Below are 13,324 nucleotides of genomic sequence, written 5' to 3' on the forward strand. Positions count from 1 at the left end.
GGAATATACAGTCCCCTCCCTCTTTATTAGCTATATTAGGTAAAACAAATATCTAATCAGCCAATCACATGGGAGGAACTCATGGTCAAGATTCGAAAAAAGTCCCCTGGTGTGATGAGTCTTGATTTCTGCTGCGACATTCAGATAGTCAGGTCAGAATTTAGTCCTATCAAATAACGAAACCATGGATACATCCTTTCAGGCTGCTGCATGTCAATATGAACCAAAGTCTCTGTTTCCTGCATCTTGTGGAATCTATGCCAAGAAGTAAAGCAGTTTTGAAGGCAAAAAGGGGTCAAGACCCCTAATAGTGAGGTGTAGCTAATAGTGTGGCCAGTAAGTGTAGTGTTAAAACTCAAAGCTGGCACACAGCAAACTTGGTTATCTGCGTAATTAGACATATGTGGCAGCAACCTGAACCTTCAGTTTCCAAAGAAATTTTATGTTGAATGCCGATGCACGTCATATCTTTTCCACTAACTCATTGTTAACAGACTTTAGGTACATGGGAATGTCTGGCAGATGTTTTTGTCTTTAGACACCGGGGGGTGCTGCAGCTCATTCTGCATCTCTGACTCAGAAAATGAGGACTGTGAACCAAAAACAAATCTTGAAGAAAATTTGTTAAATCTATTTACAAGTTAGGCTATGAAGACTGAGTAGTGCCTTTTGTTAAGTGGACCCTACACAGTTGCTTTGTAGTAACAAAGAAAGAGTGACAGGAACATGAAGTCCAGGCAGACTTTTAGCACCATGATGTGGCTGAACACTGAAGTACATCTCACTCCGTTCACTGCTGTTGTGTTATACGAAACCGATGTCAACTGCAGCCCTCGCTGCGATAATACTATAATTCCCTAATGGGCATTTGTTGCAGTGCAAAGAAAAACAATTGAAACAGACTCAAATGCGATCAAGGTATTTTATTTTTCAAACAATCTGTATTAAGACATGAATTCATTCAACACAATCTTGAAAGTTTAAAGTTTAGTCTATGAAATACAATCTGGAGTTAATCTCTCACAAGGAACACAGACGCGCGCGCACACTAAAACATTGCAAAGATGTCTTTCTAAAAAACAAACCAAAAAGTTATTGAAAAAGAACAGGAGATATTGTTTCTGTCCAAAGAGCCACGTCGATGTAGAGCTCCCCACGTTTTGATCTGCCTCACTCCCCAACTACAGCTGCTAATCCAGTCACACGGGATTGATTAGAAATGTAAGTTATAAGAGAAGAGTGCCTCATGAGATGATTATCTATCAGCCATTTATCGATACTTAAGAGTTCATAAAGGCAGTTTTTGGATTACATCAAGCGTCCCAGCATGTGATTGTGTTAAACCGACTTTTTTTTTTCTTTGTGTATGTGTGATTACAAACAAAAGCGAAAGCACAGAATTATTTTTGTAACACACAAACCAGCCTATGTCAAGTCTGCCGAAGGCCACTGGAGAATCACGACCTGCAAGTCACACTCGCATGGACAATTTTGAAACTCTTCAAACGCTTGTATTGCTTTAAATAAAAAAAGGAAGAAAGAAGGAAGGACAATCCTCCACACCTACAACTCAAGAGTCAAATCACACAAATTCAGCGGTCAAATCTGTCCAAGCTTACGACCAGACTGACGCAAATCTTCCCAGGAAACTAATGAGCTGTGAGGTTCAGGTCTTTTAATGGCCGTTGGCACAAAATGAAATAGCACTTTCACATCTTAAGGTGCATTTAGGGAAATCAACAACCATAACCACTCCTCCGTCTTCCAGACCGCAACACCATTAGAAGAATTTCTGCTGCACGATATGAGGCAACAAGCTGAGTGTTTGGGAGTGACGCTCTCGGTCGGGTTGGCGACAAACGTTTGTCAAAAGGCTTTCATGGTTAACGTTAATAATTTAGCTGCAGTGCTCTCCAGAAAACCTGCCAGCACAAACCATGCAGTTAAAATAATGAAAGTTAAGTGTGATGCTATGGCTTTTTGTTTTTGTTTACATGGAAGTGATTATTTTTTGTATGCAGGATATTTCATGTAACTGCGAATGGAGCACATTATGGAAGTTATGTGTTTAAAAGAGGGGAAAACGCACTGATTTTACACATCAAAGCTTTGCACACACTCAAGCTTGAGCTCTCCTACAATTCGGATGATTTTCATTTTTTTCATAAGCCGTCCGTCATGCTATACGTGTGAAGTAGCCAGATTCATGTTTAACACTTCAGAATTAATAGAGATCTTTTTATTTCCAGGCATGCATCCACCATCCTGTACACTGAAGTTCCCACAATCACACACTGCAATTTCAGTTAAAGATTCAGGTGTGCAAAAAATGTAGTCTCATGCAAGAATTTTTGTTGGCCTTCAGCCCCGAGCAGCGCGACCCGACATCACACCAAGCACCTACTGACACCAAAAACAGACTCTGACGTGTAAAATCAGTGGAATTACCGATTTCATGAAAACTAAAGATTATTGGCTCGTTTGTGGTGCGTGAAGAGCCGATGACCCCACACCACAGACTATTGGGCTCCTAACATCAGTGTAGTTCTGTCTTCATGATCATTGCGATCATCTCCTGAGAATATTATCAGCCTGTCACCCCCCTGTAGGCCATTTACACCAGAGGGCAGATCCAACAACAGACTGCCAGTCACCTCAAGTGTCTGAATCCCAGCCACATCTGACTCCTCCGCTAACAACAGACATGTATGTTTCTGTATATGTCTGGATAGATTTTTAAGACTGTCCACATACACACACACAGTTGTCTCCTGCTTAGCTATAACAACTCCTAATTACACCGGGACTAGTTTAACGAATGACAGAATGAAAGAGGGGAATATTTGGGGGAGGGGGGCAAATAAAATATCCCATCTCTCCGTTAGACTCGGGTATAGCTTTGATCTCCCGGCCTTAAAATACATTGTGCTTAGATTAATAGAGCGGTACACACTTTCATATAAATACAAATCTGTCTTATAGATGTACATTCACTTTTTATTTCTCAATATAGACTCATTTACATATTTTATAAAATAGGCTTCTCAGAATAAGTCACGCTACTCTCCCCACTACAACATTACACAATCAACATGTTAAAGAAGCGCTTAGATCACCTGTGCAGAATGAACCTACATTTTTCGGAGCAGACATCACTCACACACATACACACACACACACACACACACACACAGTTTAACTTGATGTGTGCACATTAACTTTTGTTTTTTTCCTCTACATACTCATGGCTTTACTCTATGCTGGCTCCTGCTGTGAGTAGATCCTCAACATGTTACACTGGATTAACTGGACATATATTAACTTATCTGTTATTGCAATTCTCTCAATAGATTCTTGTCTGCTGATTATTTGAAGTTAGAATATATGTTGCCCAAAAAATAAAACAGAAAGAAAGAAAGAACAAAGAAAAGAGAAAAAGCATTTCAAGTCCATTTAAGAGATAATATGGATTTTACTTAAGTGCACTTAACTGGCACAGGACATTAATCTTGATGAGGGAGCAAATATAATTGTGCCTCTTCTTCATGTGATTTCAGTAAAGAGATTTTTGGGGGTGGGAGCGAGGGGGCGGGCATACAGGGGTGGGGAGTGGGCTCACAACCCTTCCAAAAAAGCATCTCACCTTCCCGAGTCCAAGGCACTGCTTTAACTGTAAACATGGCAGATTGATAAAAAATAAGGATTTGATCATAAAAAGCACGAGTGCCAGAGCTCCGGGACGATTGTAGTTGTAGACGTCTGAAAAGTAGGTCATGGCACATAAAAGATACTTAGGAATAAAAACACATTCGCTTAAGGGGAAAACAACTTTGATACAGTACTATATAATCTATTTCAATGGCTTACATGCACATCAAAGTATCTGTGTGAGATATACTTGTAAATGTATGTTTGCTGAAGGTGCTTTCCATGCCCATTTATCACATACTCTCAGAAAATTAACCACCTATTTATAGAACTTTCGATTAAACGCTCTGTCCTGAATGTACACTGCAGTCTTGATAGCTTTCTTCGTTTTTTAATGAGTAAAATATATCTCCTTAGCTTAAAGAGCAGGCTTTAACAAACCTTCCTACAGATCACTGGCTAAGATTCAGTTTATGATTCTTATAATATTTACATAATAGCTCTGATGTACAAGTTGGTGAACAAACAGCACATTTTCCCGGCAACCACGCTAAACATCCACCTCTGGCAGTGCAGTGAACCAAGTGACTCACTGAACAAAAAGCTCCATTCATCAAGCCTCTTCCTGATAAGGCTGCCTCATGCTTGTACCGTAGTGTTTGGTGTAGAGGAACAACCAACCTCTCGCTTAAGCAGCTTCCTGAAGTCTAATTCCCCTTAAAAAAAAAAAAAAAAAAAAAGGAAATTCCTGTGCGTTATTAACAAAATCTAATCTATGCAAAGGAAACACAGAATCATACCATAACACCACTAACTCACATTTTGGATTGGTATATTGAAAGCAAAATATTGGTTAGTGATCTGTAGGAATAGTTTCTTGGTCAGCATCCATAAGCTCCTCTTTCCCTATGGCCTTGCTTCAAACCTCTGCTGCAAAATATATACGGTGAACTTTGGCAGAATGTACAGATATAAAATATATTAAGTCTCGTGAGTTTCAGCTGTGCTCTCCAAAGTGCCTGATGAGATGGAGCCCTCTGTGGTACAGCAGAGTCCCCGTTAATCAAATCTTTCTACTGGCCCAGGACAAATATGACTTCTATCACACACAGAGGGCTGTTCTACCGCAATTGCCTGGACAAACACTTCTCACGAAAAAAATCCACACTAACAAAATAGTCTAAGAACTAAAATATAATACAGTAGAGTAGATCAGAGTGGTAGGAAGGTGGCAAACCCTCCTCCCGTGTCTCACTAACATCCTCCTCCTCCTGACAAATCTCCCGTCCCCTCTCTCTCCCCTTCAGAGTTGCCGTCATACTCCAACACTGCTAGCCAAATATATGAACTCCCCTGCTCAAAAAACTCCACGAGAATAGTATATATTGCAATATAATGGCAACGTAATTACAGTAAAATTAAAAATACCAGTAGGCTAATACCAATACAGAATCACTACATATAAATATCAAATTTGTGTAGTTTTGAAATTCTATGGAAACAAAAAAGTTTAGATACAAGCCTGATGAGACATACAACTGATGGTTTCGCCTAAACTACAAAAAGGCAAAGCAGGAAGTTTTCACTGGACTCATTCTGAGTACCGTATAGTATGGAGACTCCTGATTGATCATTCAAAGTGAATTTATTCTGTTATTGAAGGATTTTAGGCTTACTTGCCAGTGATTAAGAACTGAACCATAATTTGGTTTGGTCAGAGAAACAATGTAAGAGTTACTTTAACTGTCTACTGTAGATTTAAAAAAAAAAAAAAAAAGAAGAAATAAAATTTAAACAAGCTACTTCGCCGGACTTTGTCCCTTTGTAATATGTTTGTAATAATTCTTTGAGCCTCCCTGAATCTGTAGAAGCCTCAAAATAACCGGGGGCCACGAGCCGTTGCAGGTGTTTATCGTCTCACGTCGGCTATGCAAATGATTCGGATCCAAGTCTAAGGTGCTATCTATTTACAGCTTCATTTTGATATATACTATTAGTAAATAATGCCTTCCTCAAAAGTACTGGAGAACCATCAAGGAATGTTAACATACTTCACAATTAGGAACTAAATATTTACGACTGAACACGGGTCCACAAAGAAAAGGAAATCAAGACAAGAATATATACAGTACAAATGAAATAGATGGTATCAACATATGAAGCTCATCGGCTGTTTTTCACGGTATCCTCGAGGGAGAATGTTTTCAGGGGGGTCACGGTTGAAACTGCGTCTTAAGGAGTGTAAGTTGGAATGGATTTTAAGATTGTTTTTGTATGCATCTCTGTGTGTGTGCTATGTGTGTGTGTGTGCGTCTCTTTGGACTATGAGTGCTTGAGTGTGAGCTTGCTGGAGAGAAAAGAGAGAGTGATGTTCACGTTTGGTGCATGCGTTAGCGCAAATTTCGGATGCACTTCTTTCTTCGATCCCTGCTGGGGTCCTTTCACCAGTTCATGATGCAGTTTCTGTTCAACGTCATGAAGTAAACCTGGCTGCTGCCTCCAGACCGCACTGATGCGAAAAACACCTGAGGATAGACACAATCGAGATGCATGTTATTCCTTTTTAAAGATGTTACCATCAAGCTGCATCCAGGAGCTGATCAACGCTGTTAAAAGGTGTTAATGGCTGGGTCGGTGTGCTGGAAAGGCACTCGAGGTAATCACCGATTCACATATAAATAACTCTTTGTGTATCTCATGAGCTTTGGGGTTCTGGTGATGAGATTACTTTCTTTCAGGGTAGCTGCACACCTCTGCAATCAGTGGCTATGCTAAGCTAATCAGCTGCAGGCTCTGTGTTCATACTTTGCATGCAGACACAAAAAGCAGAGTTGGCCTTCTACAAGTGTTTCTATGTTTACCTTGTCATTTCTTTCGCAAAGGAACTTCAGCCGCTGAGCTCTTTTGTGCATAAAAACACCGTCCAAGTGGCCAGTCTCCACAGAGCGGATCTCAATGGCCTTTTCTCCCCAACCCATGATCTGGTTTGAGCAGATATGAGCTGCAGAGCACAGTGTAAGGTTAGGACCGGATTAACCAGTTACAGTCTTTACAATTCAATGCTGCTTGGTTTGACCCGTACCAACAGATGTAGGCATCTCGCCCCACTGCAGGACAACGTCCTTTATTATGCGCCCATATGTGTTGACGTAGACGCCCTCGTCCTCATAGCACAGCAGCATCTCCATGCCGTCTGAGCTGGGCAGGAACACGATTGCGTGTGGTGTCACTTGGCTCTGGATCTGTTTGAGACAGAAACCCGGAGGGATGAGCTACTGTCTGCTTTATATATTACAAATCGTTGCCATAAAACTTACGTGAACGGGAATATAAATATCATAGTTGTTTCCAGAGTCCACATCGATGGCGTGGAAGCCAGCGCAAGATCCATAGATGACCTTCAACCTCTGGCCTTCCTCCACTGTCAAGTCGACCAAGACAGGCCTGTGTGGCAAATCTGAAAAAGACTGGTTTAAAGGGGTGGAGGGTGATAGGACGCAGAAAGGGAGAATGAGAAGATAATCAACTTGAACCCGCTTCTGGTTGACTGCCCTTGCATAACTAATCCAGCTCATACGAAAGGGGAGACTTACCTTGAAGGCCATGAATTTGTGATAAGGTTTGGGCGCCCAAGCATAAACTTCCACCGCATTCTTCAAAGCAATCACCAGGAACTTTATCCTCTCGTATTTCACTAGACAGAACAAGCACAAGGCCATCTGACATCAGACACTTGTAATTAATAATTTACTGCGCCAAATGCATTCATCACCAATTTCTCAGGAGTTTAATAAAGACCAGGGATAAAAAGCCATCATCTGTCACTCACCCACTTTGTAGTGTACACAGCCCTCCATCTCTCCCACTGTGGTCCAACCCTGCTTCTTTTCTACCTCAGGATCATTGTGGAGGATCTTATTCCTCAGCCATGCCAGGTAGTAGACACGCACTTTGTTTTTCTTGCCTTAATAGATGCACAGAGAGAAAGATCAATTATAAATCTGACTACATTATAGTAATTATTTAAGTGCATTTATATAATGTGGTTACATTATTTTTTATCCTGCAATTAAAGATCGGGAAATGGCAAAAATGGATTTCATATGAAAATATTATTTTTTTCCCCATGATATTACTGTCCAACTTAAATGTCCCTTTCCTGCTGTACATACTAATCCCTCTAGAAGGGATGATGGAAGGGAAGGTATGATTTTTAATTGTGCCACTAATGGCACAATTATAAATGCACATGTTTTTCAGCCACAGCAACACAGTCTTCTCTCAGTCTACTTGCCTTTTTTGACTTTGGCCTCACAGAAATGAAATTAAAGTTGAAGGGTCATTGTTTTTGACATAGCAGAGGAGATTCACAACATATGACACAGCTGTCAGTACGGTGAGTGAATAAAAAAGCAGTGAAGGACAGCTTTGTAGAGGATAACAGCCAACTTTTGTTAGTATTTTCAAATGTAGAAAGAAGCTTGCTTATCATCTCATGACCAAAGGACAGACAAACTTAACCAGCTGCAGCAACAGCAGTGGGCAGCAGTTGTGACCTGATATGGTGATGAGCAGGTTGAGGCCCTCCAGGACGTCCATCTGCTGGAACCTGCGAGAGTTGATGAGGGGGTAGACCTTGCCCTGACCACTACGATCCAGTAGCTTCAAACCATTCTCCGTGCCTACCAAAAGGTTCACACCTAAAGACACACACACACACACAAACAATTCAGTAAGAGTGTCTGCATTTTGCATTGATATTTATTCATTAATAAATACGGAATCGGTTCTTACCCCAAAGTGCAGCGCACAGGATCTCAGAGTTGAACCTCTTCTTATACTTGCGGATCTCTGGTGTGTCATTAGGAGGGCGTGTGTTGGTGGGATTGACATTCACCATGGATCCTTTCCTCACTTCCATCTTCAGCTGATCAAACCTGGAGCCTACACATAGAAGCAGCAATGGGAATGGCTTATTTGAAGAGGGAAAACACAAATCAGTACAAAATACATATATACTAATGTTTCAATAATCCTATTTTAAATCAACATTACATCCATTATCAAGTCATCAGACTTATTTTTGTACATAAAGGAAAAGTATTCTGATGCAAAAATAAGGTTAAGGTAGTGAATATTTCACTCACCACTGACAGATATGTTATCGCCTGTACCTCCTGGTGACTGGTACATCCCCAGATCCACAAAGGTAGTGAAAGAGGATTTGCCAGATGCCTTAACCAAACCTCTGGACTGATACTGGGAGAACAGGATGTGTGTGTTAGTTGTATATTCTTGTTTAAGTCTACATTTCTTCTGAAAATGTATTTTTCTTCCATCTCCAAGTGTTTTAAGTGCTTATGTGGCATCAAAACAGCTTTAAGAGCTGCACTACTGATATTTGTAAATGCATTCAGTTATGGGTGAACTTCGTGACTGATCTGATGGTAAATGTGGAACACATCGGGAGGGAGGGGGGAGGAGGAATTTAGGGCTGATATACTTAGCATCAGTAACACTTACATCGTAAACAGAGTCCTTCCCAGGAGAGGAGTGAGTGGCTGAGTCAGTGGGGGAGTGAGAGGGCTGCACCACATCTGGCAAGTTAGTGTATCCGTTATGGCTGCGCTTCTCTGGGGTCTTTCAGATGAAATAAACACAAAACAAACACACAGAATTATTAAGTATTACATAATGATATGACAGACTCAGATTAGGATAATCTGCTGCACCAATTACTCAGAAACATTTAGCACATAAACAATGACTCTGACTTTGAAAAGTTACTTTAAATGTTTAATACTGTAACAATCAGTAATGGACATCGTGCAGTTTTCTGTCTCCATTATGTGAACGACCCCAAAATCATTATCTGAGTTGTAAAGGTTCTGTCATGCACAACCACTGAATTTCTTTCAGGAAAAACTGAACATGCACAAGCTGTTTTAAAGCCACATTAAGGAAAAATGAGTAACAAAGAAAACAAAAGTCTAAACTGACAGGAACCTACATGCACAGCCTTCAAATTACATAAAAGCTATTCATTAAATACAAATTTATCATAAACTTTTTCACAAGTTTATGATAAATTAAATCCTATATGTCCTCAAAACGGTATCTTACACATACTCGGGAATGAATGAATGAATGAAGAATCTCATCTGCACGCTGCTATAAAATGTGATCCTGTCAAGATAATATTTGACGTGCCTAGCCAGGCTGGAGGACTGTCACTGTTCTAATGTGTCGCAGAGGGATGTGGTGCTGTCACTGGAAATGGTTTTAGGATTTGCATTAAAAACGGAAAGCATTCAACATAAAAGCAATCGACATTCTTCCTCTGTGTGCTCAGTGTGTTGTGCATGTCATTTTAGCACTAATGACAGACTATTTAATAGCACCATATATTTCCCTGGTGATCATTAGTATCCCTCAGACGGTATAAAACATGGACGCAGCTTCCAGGTCAGAAAAATGAAGCCAGTGCAGAAGTTTCTTAACCCTGCATTCATTCTGAAGGCTACCAGATGGTGATAATTGTGGTTGCAAAAAGACATTCTGTCCTACAGAAGCATATGTGAAATCAGCATCTGGACCTCTGTAAACCTTCCTCATGAGTTAACGATGAGCTGTTTTGGATCATAATGCATACAAAATTAAGTCTAGTTTGTAAATCTTTGTCCCACTATGTCTCAAAAAGGAGAATTATCTTGGATAGACTCATTTCACTCAAGTCATCCCTCCCTTCCTCCTCATCACATCCTTTTTTTCCCCTTCTTTTTTTTTTTTTTTTTTTTTTTAACCGAAATGGAGACTATAGAAACACTATTCTCGAGGCTTCAAAACACAACATTAGAAACCAATCGATGGCATCATGGTAACAATGTCCTCCTTTTATATAACTGTGGCCTGTCACAAATATACATTTTGTGCACTTTCAAATTCACACACATATGCAAAAAACTACTGCACTTCGTTAAAAGTGACAACTCATTATGAGCCAGCTGGAAGACATATGCTGTCATGGCTGTCTCTCAAAAAAAATCAAAAGACATTTGACAATCTAACTCGGGCTGGCTAAAGGCTGTCTTCAGGCAACATAGACACTAAAATAAAAGGAGTTAAAAGAAAAGAATAACTAAAGTTACTAACAACAGCTGTGCAATACAGAAGCTGTGGTTTCACAACCTCGCAGTCCACTGATACGCGACACAGTGTTGTACGTGTTCCGGTTTCTGATTCACTTGCGAGTGCTTGTTAAGCACTGGTGCAAAATGTGGAATCTTCTTTGCTTTCAGTGCATTGATGAAATCTGAAAGCTGCCAACATATTTATTTGTGCATGTACAATGACTCCACATTACATAATGTCTTCTTTATTTGGCAATTTGTATACACTGTATATGTAAAAAAAGTATAACACCGTTGAAGTGGACCAGAGGCTCTTGTCTTCCTGCTTTACAATATTCTGTGACAAAAACTGTGTTGATTTCTCTGTGAACTCAATGCATTTTAAGCATCATTACATATACAGATGACTCACCCTCTGTACCAGCATGGTCTGATCCCCATAGCCTCCAGCTTGCTCTCCTTCTCCTGCCTCGCCCTCATCTTCATGAACCACCATGGTGTTGACTGAATCAGTGTCTGCATCTCTGTGGCTGAAATCAAAAAGGATGTAGGATGCTGATTTTACACAAGCAGGTTACTCTTCATTTAAAAGCAAAGCTCACAAACAGAAACTATTTGCTGATCCCTGAATTGTAAGTATTAGTGTGCCCAGCTGTGTGCCCAGCCTGGAGGCTGCGGTCTGTGACCGGCTCCCGGTGCAGACAGCTCCCTGTGATAGTGTTTCCTCACTTGGCTAATACGTACCCAGCCCAATTTTACTCTTTAGGTGTGTGTGTGTGTATGTGTGTACGTGTGTGTGTGGGGGTGGGGGGGTGGGGGGATGTGTGTATCATGACCGCTTCTGTTAATGACAGTGCGGGGAATGAGTGGGAGGGTGAGGTGGGCTGCTTTTAACCATGTAAAGCACTTTGTGCTACAGTTTGTATGAAAAGTGCTTTATAAATAAAGATTGATTGATTGATTGATAGTTGGTGTTACCGATCTGTGGGGCTTTCTTCCTCCTCTGCTCCCTCGCCGCTTTCGCTTTCTTCACTACTCTCGCTGCTTTCCGAAGAGGACGAGTAATCGTTGGCTTTGACTGGAGGTCTTGGCGGCTCCTCGGCACGCTCCTTGGCAAAGAGGCCATGGTCCTGCCAGACAGGATTGCACATAATCTCAGCTATCAAAGAAAATAGCAGCTAACACGGCAGCATTACACAGTATGCAAGTGTTTCCCATATACTGCCTTTATTTGGTATATCATTTTTTCCCACAGACCAGGTCGCTGTCGCAGTGGCGTTTGCCCAGTCAGACTTGAACTTCACCATGTTGGACTGCAGCTGGTGAGATCCAGTGTGAGCTGGATCTCAAGAGCGAAGCATGTGAGTGAGGGTCACTCGACGAGCCTACAGAGCTCTCGAAGCTGCGGCCTGAGATGGACCAAGCCCATTGAAATCAGATCTTACAGAGGAACACTAGCCTAATAAACAATAATATTTAATAATAAATCTTGAAACACGTGTGTGCTTTGTTTTGTGTGCTCAACACAAGTACACCTTCCCAAAACGAAAACTGCTGCTGCCACACATAAATCTAATTCTATGGGAAACACTTCATGTACTACTGATAAACAAGACAATCCAAAGACAGCTGGTAAGGCATCGGGATGATGAGCTGAAAAACAGCAGCGATGCAAATGACTCATAATGGATGCAGGTGTTTAGTGAAAGGTGTTCAAACTGCAACAGAATACATGCAAAGTCCTTAGAAAGGATTTTACAGAAGGAAGTTCATTTTATTCCAAGAATAAAATGAGATTTACGTGATGAAAGCAGGCAGTGTAGGGCATGCCTTAAATTCTGTACAAACACTGACAGTAAATGCAAATACCAAGTCATGCAGGAGCATCACAAGCACAGAAGAGACATTGATACTAACCTCCCCTATAGCTCTCTTGTAACTCTGCACATTTAAGGTAAAGTTAAAAAACAGGGATTTAAAAAAAAAAAAGAAAGAAAGAAAGAAAAGGAGCAGCATGAGGTGATATATCAGTACTGGCTCAGGAGTAAAGTTGAAGTGAGGAGAAAACCTTGAGTTAGTTTTCTATTAATTCATTTACAGAACAGGTGCATTTAATTGAAAACTAAGCGTAAGCACAGCGTGTTAGTGTGTTTTTTATTTTACAGATGCTTATCTGTGGCAAGCACCCCTTTGAGTTCTGTTAAAGCTGGCTTTACAAGTAGGCACAGTGAGGAAACAGCCACTCACAGCAGGACGCCCAGGCCGGGAGGAGGTTCGAGATTCTCCTGGCTTGTGACGAGGATCGTGGGAGAGAATGGGCGAATCCATTTTGGAGGAACCTGAAAATAACAACGTCACAGAGACTAGTTATGCTTCTGAAAATACGCTTACTGCAAAGACAGTCTGCTGAGAAATGGCACTGGGGAGATGGGAACTCACTGAGGATGCGATGCCTCTCTAAACTGCCCGTCTGGGGAAGATTGGATATGATGCTCATGCTGTCTCCTCTCTCCCAGCGATCATTGCGACTGAGATCTGGATTGCTG

The 13,324-nt window shown here is 41.0% G+C and overlaps 1 protein-coding gene across 3 annotated transcripts in view; it reads right to left on the reverse strand.

The window, feature by feature from the left end:
* Nucleotides 1-917: 917 nt before the first annotated feature.
* mink1 (misshapen-like kinase 1) overlaps nt 918-13,324 on the reverse strand; it is a 33,276-nt gene continuing 20,869 nt past the window's right edge. For 2 of the 3 annotated variants that reach the window (XM_063487508.1, XM_063487507.1), the window contains 15 exons: nt 13,218-13,321; nt 13,026-13,117; nt 12,696-12,719; nt 11,757-11,908; nt 11,191-11,308; nt 9,172-9,288; nt 8,796-8,907; nt 8,443-8,592; nt 8,205-8,348; nt 7,478-7,612; nt 7,242-7,342; nt 6,966-7,115; nt 6,731-6,890; nt 6,510-6,649; nt 918-6,173 (listed from right to left, as the gene is read on the reverse strand). In XM_063487508.1, the coding sequence (XP_063343578.1) occupies nt 6,090-6,173; nt 6,510-6,649; nt 6,731-6,890; nt 6,966-7,115; nt 7,242-7,342; nt 7,478-7,612; nt 8,205-8,348; nt 8,443-8,592; nt 8,796-8,907; nt 9,172-9,288; nt 11,191-11,308; nt 11,757-11,908; nt 12,696-12,719; nt 13,026-13,117; nt 13,218-13,321 (1,783 nt within the window). In that variant the 3' untranslated portion in view covers nt 918-6,089. The remainder of the gene's footprint in view (nt 6,174-6,509; nt 6,650-6,730; nt 6,891-6,965; nt 7,116-7,241; nt 7,343-7,477; nt 7,613-8,204; nt 8,349-8,442; nt 8,593-8,795; nt 8,908-9,171; nt 9,289-11,190; nt 11,309-11,756; nt 11,909-12,695; nt 12,720-13,025; nt 13,118-13,217; nt 13,322-13,324) is intronic. The other variant, XM_063487509.1, reaches the window with a different exon arrangement.

Source organism: Pelmatolapia mariae, linkage group LG10_11 (assembly GCF_036321145.2).
Source record: "Pelmatolapia mariae isolate MD_Pm_ZW linkage group LG10_11, Pm_UMD_F_2, whole genome shotgun sequence".
NCBI lineage: Eukaryota > Metazoa > Chordata > Actinopteri > Cichliformes > Cichlidae > Pelmatolapia > Pelmatolapia mariae.